At 51.4% G+C, this 23,221-nt stretch overlaps 1 protein-coding gene across 1 annotated transcript; it reads left to right on the plus strand.

Annotated features, from left to right (window-relative positions):
• Positions 1-9,104: 9,104 nt before the first annotated feature.
• On the plus strand, positions 9,105-17,653 carry LOC103646324 (uncharacterized). The gene is made up of 7 exons (XM_020548271.2): positions 9,105-9,366; positions 9,445-9,647; positions 9,788-10,229; positions 10,308-10,667; positions 10,747-10,925; positions 11,039-14,308; positions 14,787-17,653. Exons 1-7 carry the CDS (start codon positions 9,165-9,167, stop codon positions 17,367-17,369), a joined length of 7,239 nt encoding a protein of 2,412 aa, XP_020403860.1. The 5' UTR covers positions 9,105-9,164; the 3' UTR covers positions 17,370-17,653.
• The last annotated feature ends 5,568 nt before the right edge of the window (positions 17,654-23,221 follow it).

A 23,221-nucleotide genomic window follows, 5' to 3' on the forward strand; every position in this document is an offset into this window, starting at 1 on the left:
GGAATCTTGAATCAATTTTCTTTGGAAAACCTCTCTTTATGTCTCTACAAGTGGATTTGACTTAGAGATAGGATTTTGAGTTTGATTTGCAAAAACAAACCAAGTGGTGGCAAAGGATGATCCATATATGCCAAATTGAATCAAAATAAATTTGAGTTTTTATTTGAAATGATATTGCACTTGTTCTAGTTGCTTTATGTTGTGTTGGCATAAATCACCAAAAAGGGGGAGATTGAAAGGGAAATGTGCCCTTGGGCCATTTCTAAGTATTTTGGTGATTGAGTGCCAACACAAGTGCTTAAATGTGAATCTATGCCCATGGATGGACAAAGTGCAAATCAAGAGTAAAGGTATGTTTCTAAGCCTTAGTACATTGGTTTTGTGTACTAATATACTTGTCTAAGTGTTAGAAACAGAAAGAAGAAGAAAAGAAAAGAGGTGAAAAAGGCTTGGCTGTGTACAGCCAAGACTCAGCTCTCTCTGGCACACCGGACTGTCCGGTGGTGCACCGGACAGTGTCCGGTGCGCCAGGCTGGCTCGGGCGAAGTGGCCGCTCTCGGGAATTCACCGGCGACGTACGGCTAAAATTCACCGGACTGTCCGGTGTGCACCGGACTGTCTGGTGTGCACCGGACTGTCCGGTGAGCCAACGGTCGGCCGGGCCAACGGTCGGCCGCGCAATCTGCGTGGGACACGTGGCCGAGCCAACGGCTAGAAGATGGCACCGGACTGTCCGGTGTGCACCGGACATGTCCGGTGCGCCAACGGCTCCAAGTCTGCCAACGGTCGGCTTCGCTATTTAAGGATGGAAATCGGGCACCGGACAGTGTCCGGTGTGCACCGGACTGTCCGGTGCCCCCGATGACAGAAGGCAAGAATGGCTTTCCAGATTTTCTCTCAACGGCTCCTAGCTGCCTTGGGGCTATAAAAGGGACCCCTAGGCGCATGGAGGAGAACAACAAGCAACCTTAGAGCATTCTTGATCATCCACACTCAGTCTTTGCGCATTCGTTTGTCATTCTCAGTGATTCGAGCTCCGTTCTAGTGAGAACTTTGAGATAGTCTTTTGAGCTCGATTCTTGGCCGTGTGTGTGCGCATTTTGCTGTGGATTTATGTGTGTTGCTTCCCTCCCTTACTCCGTGCTTCTTTGTGAACTTTAAGTGTAAGGGCGAGAGACTCCAATTTGTGGAGATTCCTCGCAAGTGGGATAAAGATAAGCAAAGCAAAACACCGTGGTATTCAAGTGGGTCTTTGGACCGCTTGAGAGGGGTTGATTGCAACCCTCGTCCGTTGGGACGCCACAACGTGGAGTAGGCAAGCGTTGGTCTTGGCCGAACCACGGGATAACCACCGTGTCATCTCTGTGATTGATCTTTGTTGGTTATTGTATTTTGTTGAGGATTCCTATCTAGCCACTTGGCAATTATTGTGCTAACGATTAACCAAGTTTTGTGGCTTAAGTTTTCAAGTTTCACAGGATCACCTATTCACCCCCCCCCCCCTCTAGGTGCTCTTAGGTGCCGCCTCCTGCTTGGCCACGGTTGCCCCGCCTCCTCCTCCTCCGGCGGGGAAGGTGACGGGACAAACTCGGACGTAGTTCTTCCGCCTCGTGGGGAAGACGTCGTCGATTCTGCCGCCGGCGGGCGGGTTGTCGGCCGCCATTATCGTCGTCGCGCGGCGGAGGAAGGAGTATCATGTTGTAGCTGCCGTCGAGGGACATGAACTCAAGACTCCCGAAATGGAGCACCGTCCCGGGTTGGAAAGGTTGCTGGAGACTACCCATCTGGAGCTTGACGGGGAGCTGTTCGTCAACACGCAGCAGACCCCTACCTGGCGCGCCAACTGTCGGCGTTTCGACCCCGGGGGGTCCCTGGACCGACGAGTAAATTGTCGCCGCGTGTCCCAGCCCAGATGGGTCGGCGCGAGACGGAGCACGAAGGGGGGTAGAAGAGAGGGAGAAAAGGGGAAAACTCGCGGCCTCCGTGTTGTCCTGCGCCCAGGTCGGGTGCGCTTGCAGTAGGGGGTTACAAGCGTCCGCGTGGGGGGGAGAGCGAGGGACCCTACGCGCCGTCCTGTCCTCCCGCACGGCCAGCCTCTTTGTAAGAGAGCCCTGGACCTTCCTTTTATAGGCGTAAGGAGAGGATCCAGGTGTACAATGGGAGGTGTAGCAGTGCGCCATCGTTTCTAGCAGAGAGGAGCTAGTGCCCTAAGTACATGCCGTCGTGGCAGCCAGAGAGGTTTTGGCACCCTGTTCATGTGATGTCGTGGCCGTCGGAGGAGCGTTGGAGCCTTGCGGAAGGACAGCTGTCGGGGCTGTCGAGTCCTTGCTGACGTCTTCTTGCTTCCGTAAGGGGCTGAGAGTCGCCGTCGTCATGGAGCACGCGGGGCGCCATCATTATCTGTTTACCGGGGCGAGCCAGATGGGACGCCGGTCCTGTTACCCGTAGCCTGAGCTAGCTAGGGATAGGGTAATGATGGCCCCTCCTGTGACGTGGTCGGTCCGAGCCCTGGGTCGGGCGAGGCGGAGGCTCCTCCGAGGTCGGGGTCGAGTCCGAGCCCCAGGTCGGGCGAGGCGGAGACAGTCGTCCAAGGTCAAGGCCGAGACCGAGCCCTGGGGTCGGGCGAGGCGGAGTTCGTCGTCTTCCGGGGCCGAGCCCGAGTCCGAGCCCTGGGGTCGGGCGAAGCGGAGTTCGTCGTCTTCCGGGGCCGAGCCCGAGTCCGAGCCCTGGGGTCGGGCGAAGCGGAGTTCGTCGTCTTCCGGGGCCGAGCCCGAGTCCGAGCCCTGGGGTCGGGCGAGGCGGAGTTTCTTATGGCGCCCGAGGTCGGACTTGGCTGCTGTCAGCCTCACTCTGTCGAGTGGCACAGCAGTCGGAGCAACGTAGGCGGCGCTGTCTTCTTGTCAGGCCGGTCAATTGAGCGGCGAAGTGACTGCGGTCACTTTCGGCTCTGTCGACTGAAGGGCGCGTGACAGGATAAGGTGTCAGGCCATCCTTGCATTAAATGCTCCCGCGATTCGGTCGGTCGGTGTGACGATCTGGCCAAGGTTGCTTCTTAGCGAAGACTGGGTCTCGGGCGAGCCGAAGGTGTGTCCGTCGCTTGAGGGGGTCCTCGGGCGAGACGTGAATCTTCCGGGGTCGGCTGCCCTTGCCTGAGGCTGGGCTCGGGCGAGGCGAGGTCGTGTCCCTTGAGTGGACCGAGCCTTGGCTTAATCGCACCCATCAGGCCTTTGCAGCTTTGTGCTGATGGGGGTTACCAGCTGAGATTAGGAGTCTTGGGGGTACCCCTAATTATGGTCCCCGACACTAATCTTCACCTCTCTTCGGTTCTACGTCATTTAGAGACGTCTTGGATGGTCTGTCGATCCCAATATAAACCCTATGATTTCTTCTCCCCGACGGGGTCCCTCCCGGGAGCGAGATCCATGTGTTGTTCGTGAACTCTGTCGTCTCTGTACACGCGCGGACCGTTTGAGCTTCCGCAGAGAGCACTGACGCTTGTACTCATCGCAATGATTGGCGCCCAGATCGACGCAAACACGTTGGTTGTTTGGAGACGGTATTCATTTTTTTCTAGTCAGCGTGGCTGACTAGCTGGTGGAGAGCAGAGCGCACAAGAACTGTTAGCAGAAATGAACGGCCCAAATCCAACTCGCGACATATGAACGATCCCTTCCAGCAGACAAAACACATGTCTCCGCTGCAGGTGTTTCCTAGCACGCTCTTATCCCTTTCGGCAGACCGCTACGCGAAACCGAACACCAAATTAAAGAGCGCACACGCTAGCGTACAACAGCACTGCAGAGGATTTTCGGTGGTCGTACCCTGGCCGTCGAAAATAAGGCCTTAATTTTCAGAGCATGCACAGCAGCAACCATTCGTTTTCTCTCAATTTCAGTCGTCGATGCCTCAGTGTGGATTACACGCTCCGATACCTCCACTTCATGTGCGTCAATTTAGTTTAGACTTATCGTTTTTATTAACCTTTCAAATCTTGACTTAACTTGATTTCGTAGGGATTTGAGGTTATGGGCCACAACACGCCACTACCAGTGATACCAGCACCAGAAGGAGCTTCTGGAGAGGAGGGAGCTACTACAGAAGAGGTTAGTTTGACAAACAATTTCGTTTGAATAGTGGTCAACTTAACACTGTAGTTATTAATGTCTTCTTATTTCTTTCAGACTCCAACCAGATAGACGACTTTGTAAACAACTTCTTCGCTTCTGTAGGTAATGGTCACAACTCAAATGACTCCTATATGTGATGATTTGACTCTTGTGGTGAATTTGGACGATACGATGAATTATGATGTATGTGTGAGTTTGTGTTAGATTGTAATACATATGTAAGATATTTTTGTGAACTGTGATATATTAGTGAGGAATTGTGGTAAATTATGATATTTTTTGTGTTGAATGCGTGTAATTCTAGAATTTCTATTGCTGTTATAATATTGTGATTATATTGTTGTTGAAATTAATGTTGATTTTACCCTTCTTTTATATTTTTTTCCTCTAAAATTATTTATTTTCGGCGACTACATAGAGGACGCTGAAAATAAGCTGGTATATTTTTGGCGATCCGAGAGAAAACCACCAAAATACAATATTTTCAGCTGCCTAAATGTGACGGTCGAAAAATTAGTCTTTCCTTTTGACTAAATTTTTTTTTGGCGGACATAAGCTGCCGAAAAATGATGTTGTGTCATGTAGTGGGAGCCGTGCGTGTCACCGTCCAGTCCGACACAAACAAACCCATCAGGCCTCCTCGTGCCGTAAGCTAGCTCGTCACGCCGACGACGCCTGCCTTCTCTCTCCCGTGTAGGCGGCATATTACCGGCATATCTCTCTCCCCTTGCGTCCGCTTCGTCTCTCCCCGTCCCCGGCGTCGCGTCCAAGCGCTAGCGCTACACGGCGGAACGCGGCCGCGCGAGATGCCCGTAATATGCCGTGTGCCGGAGTTTCCGTCTCCGACAGCGTTATTGGTTCATGTTTTGCATTTTTTTGGGGCTGTTCATCCACAATTCAATTTGTTGCTGCTGCTGCATGTGCATGACGTACTGTTGCTCTCCTTTTTTTCTGAGACATCTTGTTGCGCTCCTGCTATATAAATAATAAATCTATACTGATAATTCCAGTGGTCAAGTAATAAGTAATTAATAAGATCCGCTTTTAATTTCTTTATCCAGGCCGCGCATCAACATTACCGGCGCCGTAGTACAAAACAATATATAACACACATATACTACTATTATTCAGTCAGCAGCGTGTGGCGCCGTACGCAGTACGTCTTTCAAGACAACCAGAACGCCTTGCCTTGCCACTAGCTATATTCTTGTTAGCACTTCTGATTTCACGATGTCACTTTAGGTTACAATACACTATCTTTCTTTCTTTCTTTTAGTGTCATTTGCATTGTAATCTTCGTTACTGTCATTTGCTATTGGAATACATGCGCCCCTTGGTATGCTCAGTCTTCTTCGGAATATCCAGGGGTTGATGCGACAACACGCACTTGCGCTGCTGCCTACTCTGTCCGTGCGTACCAAGAGCTAGCTAACCCAACAAAATTTGAAGTAGAACAGAGCAGGACTACTACGAAGACCCTTTATGTAGAGCACGGTGCCGCACCGATATGATCAGGACCGACCAAAGTACAAGAGTCCTGGGAGTGGCTTCCGTTCCGACTACCTGGACGGACAACTTGAAGCTCCCCCTCTCGTGGTTATCTAGGCTGGCCTCGGCTCAGTTTAATAAAGAGCTGAGCTCAGAGCAACTTCAATAATCTAGATAAAATGTTTAGATTCGGAAAAAAAAGCCCCGCTTCAAAACGCATCCAACACATTCGCTGTCTGCTTTTCTTTTTCATCTTGATCGGTATCTCCTTCTCCTCTTAGAGTTTATCTATATTTTTGACTAAAACATTATTTTAGACTGCGTTGTTTCTATAGTAAAATTTAAATATAGATATATAGATATGTAAGCTACTAGAGATAACCTTATATTAGATATATTTGCCGAGACGTACGAACTCGTTATCACCCTTCATCGCACTCTCCAGCCCTCCTGCGTGCATGGAACAGCGGAAAGGAAGAGAAGAAATCAGACTATTGGTTAAGCTACCTTTTATTTAGCTATCTATTTCAAATAGCCTTATACAAAACTCTATTAATTTAGCTATAATTATACATAGCTCGCTAGCTATAACAAGCCAGCCCACAAGCCAAATGAGATATACTTATAGTGTCTCCAACAGACCGTGTATATGATCATACAAAACATTGTTTTGCGCTGTAAACTGTACTGTTGATAGAATAAAGTTTGAAATAGTGAACGAGATGGGAGATGAGATGTCAGAGTGGCTCTAAATGTGGCTCTATGTTAAAAATAGGGCTCAAAAGTCAAACCATAAAACATGCACACCCTATTTTATAAGATTCCACCAAACGATTATAAAGCTCGGTCTCTCGGGTCCTAAGGCAGAACAACGCAAACACATAGCACTACCTCGCTAGCTGAAGGAGTACGAGCGACCGAGCGAGCTATATCAAAAGGGGTCGAACTTATTTTCAACTTATATCTTTCTCGACTTTTTTATTAAGACTATTATATAGGTCGTGCTAACGCTACGATTCCGAGAACATGATGAGTCGATGGTAGCGCGGTGGTGCGATGGGAGGGGGTTAGCGGTGGCGCAAGTGAGAGGGAGGGGCGGCAGGGACACAGGGAGGGGGATAAGGAGGTTGGAGCGGCTGGGTCGCACAGAGGGAGATAGGGACGGGTGAGGAATGATCTAAATAATATTGTTTATTGTATTTGAATAAGGGGAGAAGATTATCCAGTGATCTAAATCTGAGTACAATTTATTTGGTGGATTTAATGGATGTTATGAGTGTGAGGGTGATTTGGTTAGGTAAGTTTTATAAAGTTTAAACTGGTGAATTATATAGTAACAATGATATAAATAAAGTGTAATATTTGTTTTTATCAATTTAATATATGATAAAATAATATGTTGATTTGATATTAAATTTATTTTTTATGAGTTTGGGATACCCTTGTCTGCCGTAGCAAACCTCGTACATTGTACTAGTAGTTTATATTAAACGTCGATTGCCAATCGTGTCTAACACCCTAGTGTTTTCTGTCTCCAGATTTTAAATTTCTTACTCATAATCTGTAAGGAGGCGGTGCAATTTGATCAAAAAATACTATAGTAGTGCTAGTTTTCATCAGTATTAGCCTGCTGCCCTCTGTGAATGATGAGATCCGTCCCACCACCGGACTCAGAAACGAAGGAGCCGGTGTCCAGCAACTCAATCACAGTCGAGGGAGGAGGAGGAAGTGCTGTTCAACACCCGCATATGGAGAGGGAGAGCACGGACAGGGACAGTGCCGACCTGCTCGCCCCGAACGATGAGCGGCCGCGGATGGGGCAATCGCTGATTCGCCGGCGAGATCAAGTGCGCCGGACGGGGGAGCGGACGAGGAGGTGAGCGATCTGGCGCGGGCGTTGACCGCGGTGGCAGGCGCCCCTCACGGGCTGCGCCTGCGCGAGGGCGAAGCGGAACGCCCCCGTGCGCTAGTACAGTGCGCCACCCAAACCCTCTCACTCTCACCCACTGTCATTTACCCACCCGTTGCTGAGAAAACAACCACCTTCCCGGCGGAGGCCACAACCTTGCACCGCCCGGTAACTTCCGTGGGGGGCGAGGGCTTCACCACGAATATGCCCGCCCGTCCCCTTGGCCGTAACTCCGCGACCGCGAGGTCGCTATCGCCTCCGGGTCACGGCGCGACCCGCGTCCCCTTGTCGCGACGCCCTTGGCGCCGCGGGAGAATCTGGGCGTGCTTAAATACTCCGCCCTGAGGTCACCCCGCCATGCCACCACCCGGAGGGACAACTTGGACCCGGACGACTCCCTTTCCCTAACCGGGTCTTGCCATTTGGCGCCAACCGCCCGCGCTTCCTCGCCACCCGGGGTGCTGGGTGCACCCGCCGCCTGGAGCCCGGAGGAGAGGTACGGCTCAGTCCCCGCTCTTCCGCTCTGGACGAGACACACGACCCTGCTCCATCCTCTTTGCTATATTTGCTTTAGCAATATAGCATTGTGCTTCCTCCGTGAGCCTGTCTGGATGCTTGCTCGCTTTTGCTCTGGCACCTGGGGATGCGATCGCAGGTGCCTTTTATCACATGGCTTCTAGGAGTATTCTTAATTTTGCCCAGTAAGTATTTCATCTCATTTTTAAGACTTATTCTGGGTTTATTTAATTTTTACAATATTTTTATCATCTGGGATCGAGACTGTACTTGGCTCGTCGTTGCAAATATTCGATCCCATAGTAATGTGATATGCAAATGCTGTACAACAGTACATGGCATTTGTGACACCTTGTTCAGTTCTTTCCTGTTATTCCTCCCTGGCGGTCTGTTTGGCTAGTAAAATATCGTTGAATCGAATCTGAGTAAAGCTATTTCTTGATGGAGGTGTCTGAATAGAGATGAGCGTGGAATATTTAGTCAGAACAACACCATGGTTAGGTTCATATTTGGTATGGCTACACGTGTCAAATAAGTACGCCGAGTTCAATTCCATTTTATGTCTTCTTCTACAATGCCGAGCCACCTTGAAAAGCCCTAGACTAATTGCGCCACATTGATATGAGCTAGTACATTATGGAGCTTGATGTTATTTTTTATAGTACAATTTGCTGACCTATATGATATATCTGCCTGTTACTTTGGCTTCATGGTCTGCATGCAGTATATGGCCAAATAGGTTTCTCATCTTGCTATTCATCATGTCATATTAAAGTGACACCACAACCACTTCGCAAAAAAATATCTAGTAATTACATGTTAGCCAACAGGCTAATGCTCTAATCATTAACATTTCTATTTTCTAATTAGTATCATTTCATATGAGGAAGCAAAACTACAACCTCCTAGTGGCTACTTGATATGTTAATTACGATAGTAGCTGACATATCCTTAAGTTGTAGTTTGGAAAAAAAATAATTAGTTAAGAGCATGGCAAGTTAGGTTCTCCAAATTTCCTTGGTTCACTTGTGGATGCCACAAAAATGAATGTCCAAAGGTGCTAACAGAGCTTTTTCTTCATATAAATTCAGCAGGTGATTATCCAGATCGGCAATAGATCAAATATGGATCCAGGAAAATCAATAGATGATAAATTCAGCAAGTTGCATCCAAGTTTTCCAGTAGACACCAGAATTGGCATAGTTGGAGCAGGGCCAAGCGGCTTATCAGCAGCATATGCACTAGCTAAGCTAGGGTATCACAATGTAACCGTGTTTGAGAGATGTCATAATGTTTCAGGGATGTGCGAGTCCATTGATATCGAGGGTGAGGAACTTGACTAATGCACTCTTGTTCAATTGTTTTGACATCTGTGTATTTATTATCATTGACATTGTTATTCAGGAAGGACATATGATCTGGGAGGACAAGTTATAGCAGCAAACAGTGCCCCTGTTATAACTCATCTGGCAAAGGAACTAGGTTCTGAATTTGAAGACATGGATACACACAAGCTTGCTCTTATTGACAGCCAAACAGGAAACATTCGAGATCTTGAAGTTGCTGAGGACTATGTATCCATGGTTTCTCTAACGCTAAAATTACAGGCAAGTTTTTTCTAGAATAATTTGGACTACTTATAAAGTGATCAAAAGGAATACGATTTTCAGTAATAATAACTAATGGTTTGGTCTACTTCGCACTTCTTTCTGTTGCTTACATGTATGTTCTTTGGTACTTCTTATAGGATGAGGCAAATAGGTCTGGAGGAGTGGGAATTCATGCAGTCAGTGGATTGGCCTCAGATCCAACTCTTGACTTTTTGATGCAACATGGAATAAGTTCAATGCCAAAATCTGTAGTATATGGTTACACTGCTTCTGGCTATGGTTTTGTTCAAGACATGCCCTATGCTTTCATACATGAGTTTACTAGAACCTCTATGGCTGGCAAGATCCGACGTTTCAAGCATGGTTACATGAGTCTGTGGGATAAACTTAGTCAGTCATTACCATTTGAAGTTCTTTGTGGCACGGAGGTTCTCAGAGTCAAGCGTAACAACTGTGTCGCAAGTGTAATTATCAAGAACAACAATGATGATGTAGAAGTTAGGGAGTTTGACAAAATTATATTGTCAGGGGCTCTTCCTTTCAAAAATGGGAAAACATATCGTTCTTTAAGTATGACTGGTAAGTATGATTTAAATTCACCTTTTGTTTGATTGAAGCTGGTACTCCAGCCATCTGAATATATATGCTATTTATCAGATGGAGAAAATGAAGTGGTAGAACTGAATGATCTTGAAAGAGAGCTATTCAGTAAGGTACAGACAATTGACTACTATACTACTGTTGTTAAGATTGAAGGATTTGAGCACATACCAAAGGGCTTTTTCTACTTCGGGGAATACATGGAGGATCCAACAACAGTAGGACATCCAGTGGCAATGCAAAGATTCTTTGCTGACACAAATATTTTCTTGTTCTGGTCTTATGGAAATTCAGCGGACATCAAGGAGTCATATGTGGCTAAATGTGTAACCAATGTTGTGACATCTATGGGAGGAACTGTCCAGAGAGTGCTTTTACAGCGACGATTTAAATATTTCCCTCATGTCAGCAGTGAAGGTATAGGTTGGCAGGGTTGCCTCTGATTATCAAGTAATTCAATTATGCATTCCAACAATAATGATTCTCTGCATTGCAGACATGAAAAATGGATTCTACGAGAAGGTGGAGTCTCAGCTGCAAGGTTTTCAGAACACTTACTTTGTTGGAGGCCTGCTAGCGTTTGAGCTAACTGAAAGAAATGCATTTTACTCCATTTCATCTGTTTGTAAACACTTTGCCATTGCCAGTGAGCTACCAAAGGTTCCTTATGTTAAGGTGAGCCACGAAATACTGTCCTGACTCCTGATATACTTCAAGTATTATTTGAACTTATATTACCCAAAGGAATTATGCTTATGTTTGTCAATACTTAATACTTGTTTATGCAGAGACTTTTCCCCCTATCCAAAGGAATTCCTTCACCTCCTAGAGATATTGGTGAACTTGAAGGGGTTGAATTCCCCCATCTTCCATCCCTGGATGGATATTTACAATACTGGGGAACTCATAGAGTCACCGCAGAGAAGTTTATCTACACTTGGATCAATGAAGAAGGGAAGATCATGAATCGTAGAACCTACCAGGAGCTTCATGATAATGTATCTTACATTGCATATAAGCTATTGACAAGCACAAAGCCTATTATCAAGCCTGGTGATAGAGTTCTCCTTATTCATCTACCTGGTTTGGAGTTTGTTGATGCATTCTTTGGATGCATCAGAGCAGGAGTTATACCAGTACCAGTTTTGCCCCCTGACCCAATGCAAAGGGGTGGGCAAGCGCTTCTGAAAGTTGAGAATGTTTCTAAGGTGTGCAATGCTGTGGCAATTCTATCCACCTCTTCATACCATGCTGCTGTACGTGCAGGCTATATCAAGAATATTGTCACTCTAACGAAGAGTGCTCAGAAATGCTCAGCTCAGTGGCCTGACCTCCCATGGATTCACACTGACTCATGGATTAAGAACTATCGACGAAGTCCAGGCAGCTTCAACTCAGAAAGTGTTGTGCCTATGATTACCAAGCCCCAACCAAGTGAGTTATGCTTTCTACAATTCACTTCAGGTTCCACTGGTGATGCCAAGGGTGTGATGATAACACATGGTGGACTAATCCACAATGTGAAGATGATGAAGAAGCGATATAGAAGTACTTCAAAAACTGTCCTTATCAGTTGGCTTCCACAATACCATGACATGGGTCTAATAGGGGGTCTTTTCACTACTCTTGTAAGTGGAGGAACTTCCATTCTATTTTCACCAATGACATTTATCAGAAACCCCCTTATATGGCTCAAAACAATAAGTGACTACCATGGAACACACAGTGCAGGGCCAAACTTTGCATTTGAATTGGTTATAAGACGGCTTGAGACTGAGAAGAACAAAATGTATGACCTCTCTTCAATGGTCTTTCTCATGATTGCCGCAGAGCCAGTAAGGCAAAAAACTGTCAAAAGGTTCATAGAGTTGACTCAACCTTTGGGCTTTTCTGAAGGTGTACTTGCTCCTGGATATGGCCTGGCTGAGAACTGTGTCTATGTTAGCTGTGCTTTTGGTGAATGCAAGCCCATTTTTATAGACTGGCAGGGAAGAATTTGTTGTGGGTATGTTGATACAAATGATACAGATGTTGTGATCAGAATTGTTGATCCGGACTATTTGACAGAGCATCAAGAGGATGGTGCTGAGGGTGAGATATGGATCAGCAGTTCTAGTTCTGGAGTTGGTTATTGGAACAATAAGGAAACAAGCCAGAGAACCTTTTGCAATTGGCTCAAGAATTACCCTAACATAAAGTTTACAAGGACTGGTGATTTAGGACGGATCATTGATGGTAAACTTTTTATTACAGGAAGGATCAAAGATCTTATCATTGTTGCTGGTAGAAATATTTATTCTGCAGATGTAGAGAAGACAGTGGAATGTTCTTCTGATGTTCTTCGACCAGGCTGTTGTGCTGTTGTTGGTGTTCCTGAGGATGTTTTAACCCAGAAAGGCATCTCAATCCCTGATTCTTCTGATCAGGTTGGGCTTGTCGTGATCGCTGAGGTTAGGGAGGGTAAAGTAATCTCTGAAGAGATCGTAGACAGTATCAGAACACGTGTAGCGGAGGAGCATGGTGTAACTATTGCATCTGTCAAGCTTATCAAGCCTAGAACCATATCCAAGACAACATCTGGGAAAATACGGAGATTTGAATGCATGAAGCAATTTGTCGATAATACTCTTAGCTTGGCAAGTGGTAGTCGTATATCTAATAAGAAGTCTCTTTTTCGGTCTCTCACTACAGGAACTGGCATGGACATCAGGAGACCTTTCTTGAAGCACACTGTTGATCCTACCATTCGCCCTCAGCCTAGAAGCAAAGTGAAAAATCTCATGGAGATTATTGAGTTTTTAATGCAGTTAGTATCTGATCAAAAAGGTATTTCAAAGGATAAAATTTCCCCAAATGACAGCCTACCTTCTTATGGCTTTGACTCAATTGCAGTGGTCCGAGCAGCACAAAAGCTCTCAGATTTTCTTGGTACACCTGTTGGAGCAATCGACATCTTTACTGCAAGCAGCATTTCAGAGCTTGCTAATTCCTTGGAGAATCTGGTGCATAAGTCGCAACCACAGCTGGCACCTCAACCTAGAAGCAAAGTGAAAAGGTCCAGTGACATTATTGAGTTTCTAACAGAGATAGTATCAGATCAAGCAGGCGTTCCAAAGGACAAAATTTCTCCAACTGATAGTCTACCTTCTTATGGTTTTGATTCAATTGCAGTGGTCCGAGCTGCCCAGAAGCTCTCAGATTTTCTTGGTATTCCTGTTGGAGCCATTGACATTTTTACAGCAAGTTGTATTGCTGATCTTGCCAGTTTTTTGGAGAATTTGGTGCTCAAGTCACAACCACAGTTAAAACCTGATGTATCTCACTCCGCTGAAGATGAGAATCTAGTTATCACAGATGCCACTGATTTAGATCTTAGCGTGTTTGCTACTGGGATCCTCCAACTCCTGGCTCTTACTTATGTATGTTTTATCCTGTTACTTCCAGCATATCTCGCAAGCTCGATGTACAAGAGCATGATATCTTCAGTCAGTCTAGTGAAATCATCACTACTGAGCTATCTTAGTTCTTTGGTCTTGGCACCTGTTGCATGGATCTGCTATGCCTTGTTCACTTCATTATCCCTGTCTACCTTGGGGAAGCCATTCCTTCAGCCAAATTATATTCTAACCCCTGATATTTCAATATGGTCAGTTGACTTTGTGAAATGGTGGGCATTAAACAAGGCTCAATCATTAGCAGCAAAGATGCTAGCTGTGCATCTAAAGGGCACAATCTTCTTGAATTATTGGTTCAAGATGCAAGGAGCTCGGATTGGTTCACATGTCGTCATTGATACAGTAGACATCACGGACCCATCCTTACTAGCAGTCGCAGATGGTGCAGTGATCGCAGAAGGTGTTCTCATTCAGAGCCATGAAGTCCGTAATGAAGTGCTGAGTTTCAGGCATGTCAAGATTGGTCGGAAGGCATCAGTTGGCCCTTATGCGGTGATCCAGAAGGGAACTGTTGTGCATGGTGGCGTTGTCATTCCACCGTTGCAAAAAACTGAGCAAGGGAAATCAGCATATCCTCCTAGCGGAGCTTCTGCTTACACGAAGGTAGCCAGAAATATTTGAATTTATACACTAAGTTCTTGTGCTAATCACCTAAGATCTTAAAACAAATAGAACTTGAGTTGATCATTTCTAGGCTTTGAAGTTAGTGAGCTACAGATATACACCTACATACATAGACTTGTGAACCTTCATTCACCTTTTTGTTCATTGATGAAGTTACTGGCAATTGAGTTGCCTACCGTCCAGCGTCCAGTACTACAATTAGAGGCAATATTTTTGAGACATAGGAAGCGACAGGGAAAAAAATACCACGGATGCCAGGCCATAGAAATGATTTGTTTTCCCTCTGTTTTTCTCAGTTCATCATCTGATGATATTGGAAATTCCCATTTGCACGTTGGAAATATGCTTTGTCATTTTGCAGCAGTACCCTCATATTTATGTAATGATATATTGTACAACTAAAGAATGTTTTTGTTGTGTTATCATTTGAATTTTGACCGTCTACTCTTTTTTTCAGGACGAAGAAGGGACAGCAAACATAGCATTTGAACACCTCGTTAGCATCTATGCAGTTGGCTTCTTGGGTGCTTTGTCGGGTGCAACAGTCTTCATGTTGTACACCCGCTTTTCAGGCACGACGGCTTCGCTTCAGCACTTCTCCTTTGCATGCGTTGCTGGTGCCTTCCATTGGTTGCCAGCTGTCCTTGCCGCTTATGCCGTGATTGTCCGGGAGACAAAGACAACCAAGAGCCCAGTGGAATTTGCTCTCTTCATTGCCTTCGCCTACTTAAGTTATGGGATCATCGTTAGTCTTCTCGCCAGTGTCACCAACAAAGCTCTGGCTACAAGGTCAGGGACCAAGAAGAAGGATGTAGCACGTTTGATCCAGCAGCGCATAACCATCGCTGCACACCTCAGATTTGCAAAGATGATATCCGGTACAGAAGCCTTTTGCATGTACTTGAGGCTTCTTGGAGCAAAGATTGGCAGGCATTGCTCCATCCGAGCCATCAACCCGGTGGCAGATCCTCAGCTGATCAGCATCGGTGATGGGGTCCATCTAGGTGATTTCTGCAACATTGTTCCAGGATTCTACTCAAAGGGGTTTACCAGTGCAGAGATAAAGGTCCGGGACAACACTGTGGTTGGCAGTGGCAGCTTGCTCCTTCCTGGCTCCGTCCTCCAAGAGAATGTCATCCTGGGAGCACTGTCTGTCGCCCCACAGGGTTCGGTTCTCCTTCAAGGTGGCGTCTATGTCGGGGCGCAGTCTCTGACCTTGGTGAAGAACACATTGCTCGCAGAAGATGAACGGATTGTGGAGATGGACCCGATGTATAAGAAGATTGTTGGGAACCTTGCCGCGAACCTGGCCATCACTACCATGAACGTCAAATCAAGATACTTCCACCGCACTGGCGTCAGCGGGCGGGGGGTCCTGAGGATGTACCAAGACATACCTTCGCTGACTGAGCACAAGATATTTGGCGCTGGAAAGTCTTTCCCGGTGATTGTCCGGCACAGCAACAGCCTCAGCGCAGATGACGACGCCAGGCTCGACGCTCGTGGCGCAGCAGTGCGGATCCTCTCGGATGATGGCGAGGTGCCTCTTCTTGACCTCACACTGAAGAGCGGCAAGGCGTTTTACGCGCGCACAATCGCCGACTTCGCCACCTGGCTTGTCTGTGGCCTGCCGGCGAGGGAAGACCAAGTGAAGCGTGCACCGCACATCCGCGACGCCGTCTGGGGCTCGTTACGGAACACCGATTCGTACACCAAGCTCCATTACTACTCCAACATATGCCGGCTGCTGCGGTTCGAGGACGGCAGGCAGATGTATGCAAAGTTCAAGCTTCGTCCTGCGGACCAAGCCATCTCAGAGGACTCCGGCCAGGTGGTGCCGCGTGGCATCCTGCCGCCGGAAACTGGTGCGATCCCGAGGGACGAGGGTGACACACGCCCGCTGCTGTTCCTCGCCGACGACTTCCGCCGGAAGGTGGAGTCTCCCGAGGGGGTGCGCTATGTCTTCCAGCTGCAGCTCAGGGACGTCCCTGCTGACAGCGCCACTCGCGAGATCGCTCTAGACTGCACACGGCCTTGGGACGAGGACGAGTTCCCGTACATCGAAGTCGGAGAGATAAGCATTGGCAGCAATCTCTCAGCAGAGGAGACGGAGAAGCTCGAGTTCAACCCGTTCCTGCGGTGCCAAGAGGTGGACGTGATCTCGGCGACGTCCTGCAAGCAGAGCGCGTCCATCGACCATGGACGCTCGCTGGTCTACGAGATCTGCCAGCGCGTGCGAAACGGCGAGCCACTGCCGGCCTCGTGGCGGGCGTTCCTCGAGCAGTCAGACACCAAGATCGACTTGTCAGGCTGTCCGGTCATCGCGGCGAAGCGCTCAAGCCCGGACGTCCGTCAAGCCACCAAGGTGACGCTGGCTCGGACATGGTACCAGGCGCTCTGGGCCACGCTGTGCCAGCCACTGCTGCAGACTCTCGTGCCCTACTTCGTCGTGGGCCTAGTCATCTTCCTCCCCCTCCGTGGCCTCCTCGCCACCATGGCCGCCGGCGTGCCGCTCTACTGGACTCTGCCCATCTTCTGGGCCACGTCAGGCGTCGCCGCGATGGGTGCCTGTGCCGCAGCGAAGTGGGCCCTGGTTGGCAGGCGGGCCGACGGTGACACGGTGCACATCTGGGCGCCGCCCGTGTTCCTGGACACGGTCTGGCAGGCCGTGCGCACGGCGACCGAGGAGTACTTCGCGGAGCTGACGCCCGGGTCCGTGCTGTTCGCTTGGTGGATGCGGGCGATGGGCGCGTCCGTGGCCGTGTCCGACGGCGTGTACGTGGACTCCACGGGGGCGCTGCTGAACCCGGAGATGGTGCACCTGGAGCGCGGCGCGAGCGTGGGGCGGGACGCCTTGCTGTTCGGCCACGTGTACGAGGGCGAGGGCGGGGAGGTGAAGTTTGGCAGGGTCCACGTGGGCGAGGACGGGTTCGTCGGCAGCCGCGCGGTGGCCATGCCGGGCGTCAGGGTCGACGACGGTGGCTGCCTCGGTGCCCTGCGGCTGGCCATGAAGGAGGAGATCGTGATGAACAGGACGTAGCCATGTAGGACGGCAAAAGCTGAAGGCCTCGTCATAGCAGTTAAGCATTTTCTTCTCCTTTTGAGGGTTTGTTGCAGCAGCTGCTGCTGCTGTTTTTACAATTTTATCGAGTACTATTCGCTGGTACTTGTAGTCTTGTACCCATTGGATCATAGTATAGCTATAATAATATGATCAATAAGTGGCTGGACATAAATAAGTGTAAGCTACACTACAGGTGTGTACTCCGAGTTCGCCTTAATGCAATGATATAAAGGTCAATCAATGGATCTTTGTTTTTTTTTTGTCAAAGATGAATCAGTTTTTCTTTATTTAAAACTAGGGAAGAATGAAAAAAAAAGGTTGTTTGCTCCATGTCTACCAGTTTACTACCTATAGTTTATACTACCTATAGTTTATGTAAAACATTGTTTCTGCGTTGTTCTGTACTGTAGCACTACGTTTACATAGTAGAGTTTAAATATAGGTATGGACTAGGTAAGCTGGTGGAGATACTCTTATAACAAAGCAATATTGAGAGATTACATGTCTTTTTTATTTGTTTGTTCAGGTTTTTTTATTTGTTTGTTCAGACTGGCAGTGTTCTTTTTTTTACGAGTGAGTGGCAGACTCTGGCAGTGTTCCTTACCATGTGTTTGTCAGTTTTGAGTTGTAGTTGGTAGACTATACTTTCCTGTCTACTGGTAGCATAAAGGGCAAGGTCTGGACGTCTGGTGATGGTGATGCTGATAGCTACGCGTACTCTTTCTCCGGCCGGTATCCTTTTCTGTGAAAGCTACTTCCCTTGAGAATATTCATGTGTACATCAATCATACATGTTAGATACCCGTCTCTTATAATGGGCCTGGCCCAGTTATTTGGTCTATTAATACACTGCCCAACCCTATTCTAGGGTTAGGGTTTTTCCCATTCAACTTGGTACCAGAGCCACTGTAGTTTTTTTTTTTCTCCAGCCGCCACCCTCCAGGCGCCGCCCCTAGTCCGTCGCGCCGCCAGGGCCGCGCGCCTTCTCCCCAGGCGCCGCCCCAGCCCGACGCGCCCTCTCCTCCCTCCAGCCGCCGCCGGTCATTCCCCTTGACCCGGCCGCCGCCCCCTGCCCCTCTGCTTCGCGCGCCAAACACGCGAGCAGCAACCGCGCCAGGACCCGCCCGCGCGCCGCCAAGGCCGCGAGTCGCTGGTCCGCGCTCGCGCCGCCGAGACCGCGAGCTTGGCTGGTCCGCACTCGCGTCGCCAAGGCCGCCGGGGCTGCTGGCTTGTGCCCGCACCGACGCCGAGGGGCCGCGCTCGGGGCTACCCGCGCGAGCCGCCGGGGGGGCCGCACCAGGCCGCACTCGCGCGCTGCCGCCGTCGTCGGGCCGCCGTGCGCCAGCCACGGCGCGCCGCCGGCTGCTACCCCGACGCCGAGCAGTGCCCGCGCCTGGAGCCGCCAGCCGACCGTGCTGCGCAGACGACCCGCCCCGCCGGACCTGCAGCCTCGACGCCGCCGTCCCTGCTCCACGCCGGCGTCCTGCCTCGTCGTGCCTCCACTCTGCTCCGGCACCGCACGCCGTGGTCAGGTCGTCGCTCATCTCCGACCTCGCTTCACCTCACCCTTCTCCCTGCCGCGAGCGCTCCCCGCTGCGGCCTCCTCTTCCCTTGCTGTCGGGCACTGTCTGCCTCTGTTCCCAGCTGCGCTACCGCAGCCACTCCCTGCCGTCGGGCGCCGTCGGCCCCAACTCCCAGCCACTCCGCCCGACTCGTTCCTCGTGGCTGCGCGCGCCCTTCTGGACGGCCCTTCGCGCTCCTCGCGCCGTTGCGCTTCTCCTAACAGCAGTGTCCCCACCCACACCGGTTTCATGGCGTCACCCCCGCCATACATGAGCCTTACCCCGCCCGTCGCTCTCGTGACTGTGCGTGTCCTCCTCCACGACGGCCAGCTCATCCGGGGCATGTTCGTCTCCTTCGATCCAGTCTGGAACCCTATTCTTCGGGACTGCGTCGAGGTCCACCCTCAGGCGGGCCGTCATGTGCCTGGACCGCTTGTCTTCCCACGTGCTGCGATCGCCTCCCTAGCGGTTGAGCCCATGTCATCTCCCTCCCTTCCTAGTGCCTCTGTCGGGGCACCTTCTTTGGCTCTCTCCGCTCACACCGTACATTCGCCACTTCCACCTCCCCGAACCACCACCGATTGGGTGGTTGACTCCGGGGCCTCCTTCCACACTACCCCCACCACTAATTCGTTACTCCACTCCCATCCACCCCACCCCTCACATCCTACCTCCATCGTCGTCGGCAACGGTTCCACCCTCCCGGTCACCTCAGTAGGTACATCGGTTCTTCCTGGACCATTCTGCCTTAACGACGTCCTTGTTGCTCCCGGACTGACTCATCCCCTCCTCTCGGTTCGTCGCTTCACTAGTGACAACCAGTGCTCTATGGAGTTCGACCCCTGGGGCCTCACCATAGGCCACCTTCCCACACATGCTGTGCTCGCTCGCTGTGACAGCTCCGGCCCACTCTATTCTCTTCACTTGCCCTCCACTCCTCACACCAGAGTAGCCCCATCTCCTGCACTTACTACTACCACCCCATCACATGCTCTTGCTACTACCACCACCTCATCAGCCATTTGGCACCGTCGTCTCGGGCACCCTGGACCTGACGTCATGTCCCAGCTTTTCGGCCACTCCGACATATCATATACTCGGGGCTCTTCTGAGCGCCTCTGTCATGCTTGTCAGCTCGGCCGTCACTCCCGTCTTCCTTTTTCCACTTCCACGTCCAGGGCTGTTCAGGCCTTTGATCTTGTCCACTGTGATCTCTGGACATCTCCTGTCCTTAGCCTCTCCGGCTACAAATACTACCTGGTCATTCTGGATGACCACTCCCATTTCCTTTGGACTTTCCCCCTTCGGCTGAAGTCCGACACGTTTACCACCCTCACTCACTTCTTCGCCTGGGTATCCACCCAGTTCCGGCGCCCGGTCCGTGCCCTGCAGTGCGACAATGGCCGCGAGTTCGACAACAACGCCTCTCGCTCTTTCTTCCTCACTCACGGCGTCCAGCTGCGTCTCTCGTGTCCCTACACCTCTGCTCAGAATGGCCGGGCCGAGCGCATGATTCGCACCACCACCAACATGATCCGCTGCCTCCTCTTCCAGGCGTCTCTCCCTGCCAGCTACTGGGCAGAGGCCCTGCACACTGCTACCCACCTCCTCAACCGTCTTCCCTCGAAGGCGGTGCGCCACCCTACCCCTCACTTCGCCCTATACGGCACAGCCCCTTCCTATGACCACCTTCGCGTGTTCGGCTGTGCCTGCTACTCTAACACTTCCGCTACCGCTCCACATAAGCTTTCTCCTCGCTCCACCCGCTGTCTATTCCTTGGCTACTCCCCTGACCACAAGGGGTACCGGTGTCTGGACCTCACCTCCCACCGCATCATCATCTCTCGTCATGTCGTCTTCGACGAAGACGTGTTTCCCCTTGCTGGCTCCACCCCACCCACCGATCTTGACTCCCTCCTCGAGTCCGATCCGATTCCTCCCCCACCTCCGGCTCCCCGTCTTGCGCCGTTACCTGCTCCTCGTGCGGCCACTACGACCTCTTCCGCGCCACGCGCGGCTCCGTCGACCCCGCCTGCGCCACGCGCGGCCCCGTCGATCCTACCTGCGCCACGCGCGGCCACGTCGACCACGCCTACGCCGCGCGCGGCCCCGTCAACCCCGCCTGCGCCACGCGCGGCCCCGTCGACCCCGCCTGCGCCACGCGCGGCCCCGTCGACCCCGCCTGCGCCACGCGCGGCTCCGTCGACCTCGGCTCGCTTCGCCAACCCCGCCCTCGTCTACCATCGCCGTGGCCACGCCACTTCCTCGGCACATCCCGACTCGGGCCCGTCGACGAGCGCGGCCCGATTCGCCGACCCAGCCGTCGTCTATCACCGCCGCGAGCCGACCATACCCGACGCTCTCGACGTCCCGGCGGTGCGCTCCGAGTCGTCCATATACCACCCGGTCGCCATCCACCGCGAACCCGGGCACATCCACCCGATGGTGACTCGGCGCGCCGCTGGCGTTCTCCGCCCCGTCGACCGGCTGATCCTGGCAGCTACTACGTCCAGCACCCCACCCGACGCTTCCCCGGTGCCCTCCTCCGTTCGCACTGCCCTCGCCGACCCACATTGGCGTCGGGCTATGGAGGAGGAGTATGCAGCCCTCTTGGCCAACCACACCTGGGACCTGGTGCCGCGTCCACCAGGCACCAATGTGGTCACCGGCAAGTGGCTATTTCGCCACAAGCTGACCTCGGATGGCTCCCTCGACCGCTACAAGGCCCGTTGGGTCCTTCGGGGCTTCACACAGCGCCCCGGAGTGGACTACGACGAGACCTTCAGCCCCGTCGTCAAGTTCGCCACTATTCGCGCCGTCCTCTCTCTCGCCCTCTCCCGCGACTGGGCGATCCATCAGCTCGATGTCAAGAATGCCTTCCTCCATGGCACTCTGACGGAGACTGTCTACTGCAGCCAGCCCACCGGCTTCGTCGACGCCGACCGTCCGGATCTGGTCTGCCGGCTGAACCGGTCCCTGTACGGCCTCAAGCAGGCGCCACGGGCATGGTACAGTCGCTTCGCCTCCTACCTGGCCTCCATCGGCTTCGTTGAGGCCAAGTCGGACACATCCCTGTTCATCTACCGGCGCGGCGACGACACCGTCTACCTCCTGCTCTACGTCGACGACATTGTGCTCACGGCATCCACCGCCGACCTTCTACACCGCACGATCGTCGCCCTTCAGCGGGAGTTCGCGATGAAGGACCTGGGGCCCCTCCACCACTTCCTCGGCATCACCGCCGAGCGTCGGCCCCAGGGTCTCTTCCTCCACCAGCGCCAGTACGCCATCGACATCCTGGAGCGGGCTGGCATGTCTGACTGCAAGCCCTGCTCCACTCCTGTCGACACTCAGGCGAAGCTCTCTGAGGACGACGGGCCTCCGGTCGCCGACGCGACGTCCTACCGGAGCCTGACCGGCGCGCTCCAGTACCTCACCTTCTCCAGGCCCGACATCGCGTACGCCGTCCAGCAGGTGTGCCTGCATATGCACACTCCGCGGGAGCCCCATCTCACCGCGCTCAAGCGGATTCTGCGCTACCTCCGCGGCTCCCTCGACTACGGCCTCCTACTCCGACCATCCCCGACGGCGGAGCTCGTGGTCTACACCGACGCTGACTGGGCTGGCTGCCCCGACACGCGCCGGTCCACCTCCGGTTACGCCGTGTTCCTGGGCGCCAACCTCGTCTCTTGGGCCGCCAAGCGACAGCACGTCGTCTCTCGCTCCAGCGCTGAGGCCGAGTACCGTGTCGTGGCCAACGGCGTGGCAGAGGCCTCCTGGCTGCGCCAGCTCCTCCACGAGCTCCACAGTCCCCTCCAGCGCGCCACCCTCGTTTACTGCGACAACGTCAGCGCGGTCTACCTCTCCACCAACCCCGTGCAGCATCAGCGCACCAAGCACGTGGAGATTGACCTGCACTTCGTCCGCGAGCGTGTCGCTGCCGGTGACGTTCGGGTTCTCAGCGTCCCCACCACGCTGCAGTTCGCCGACATTTTCACCAAGGGGTTACCATCGAGTGTATTTTTAGACTTTCGATCCAGTCTCAACATCTGTACAGGATAGAGTTGTGACTGCGGGGGGTGTTAGATACCCGTCTCTTGTAATGGGCCTGGCCCAGTTATTTGGTCTATTAATACACTGCCCAACCCTATTCTAGGGTTAGGGTTTTTCCCATTCAACTGTACATTCCAAGTTGCCCTTGTTCTTTGATGGTCGCTTTGGTGCGTTTAGTTGTCTACATATAGCCTGGCCAGGACCCTTTGTTTG

The sequence above is a fragment of the Zea mays genome, chromosome 2 (assembly GCF_902167145.1).
Source record: "Zea mays cultivar B73 chromosome 2, Zm-B73-REFERENCE-NAM-5.0, whole genome shotgun sequence".
Classification (NCBI taxonomy): Eukaryota; Viridiplantae; Streptophyta; class Magnoliopsida; order Poales; family Poaceae; genus Zea; species Zea mays.

What these genes read in the sequence shown, in the direction of transcription:
- LOC103646324 (XM_020548271.2), top strand. Translation starts at nt 9,165, where the DNA reads ATGGATCCAGGAAAATCAATAGATGATAAATTCAGCAAGTTGCATCCA. An exon ending in CGAGTCCATTGATATCGAGG is followed by an intron (nt 9,367 to 9,444) that starts GTGAGGAACTTG and finishes ATTGTTATTCAG; the next exon opens with GAAGGACATATGATCTGGGA. An exon ending in CAAAGGTTCCTTATGTTAAG is followed by an intron (nt 10,926 to 11,038) that starts GTGAGCCACGAA and finishes TTGTTTATGCAG; the next exon opens with AGACTTTTCCCCCTATCCAA.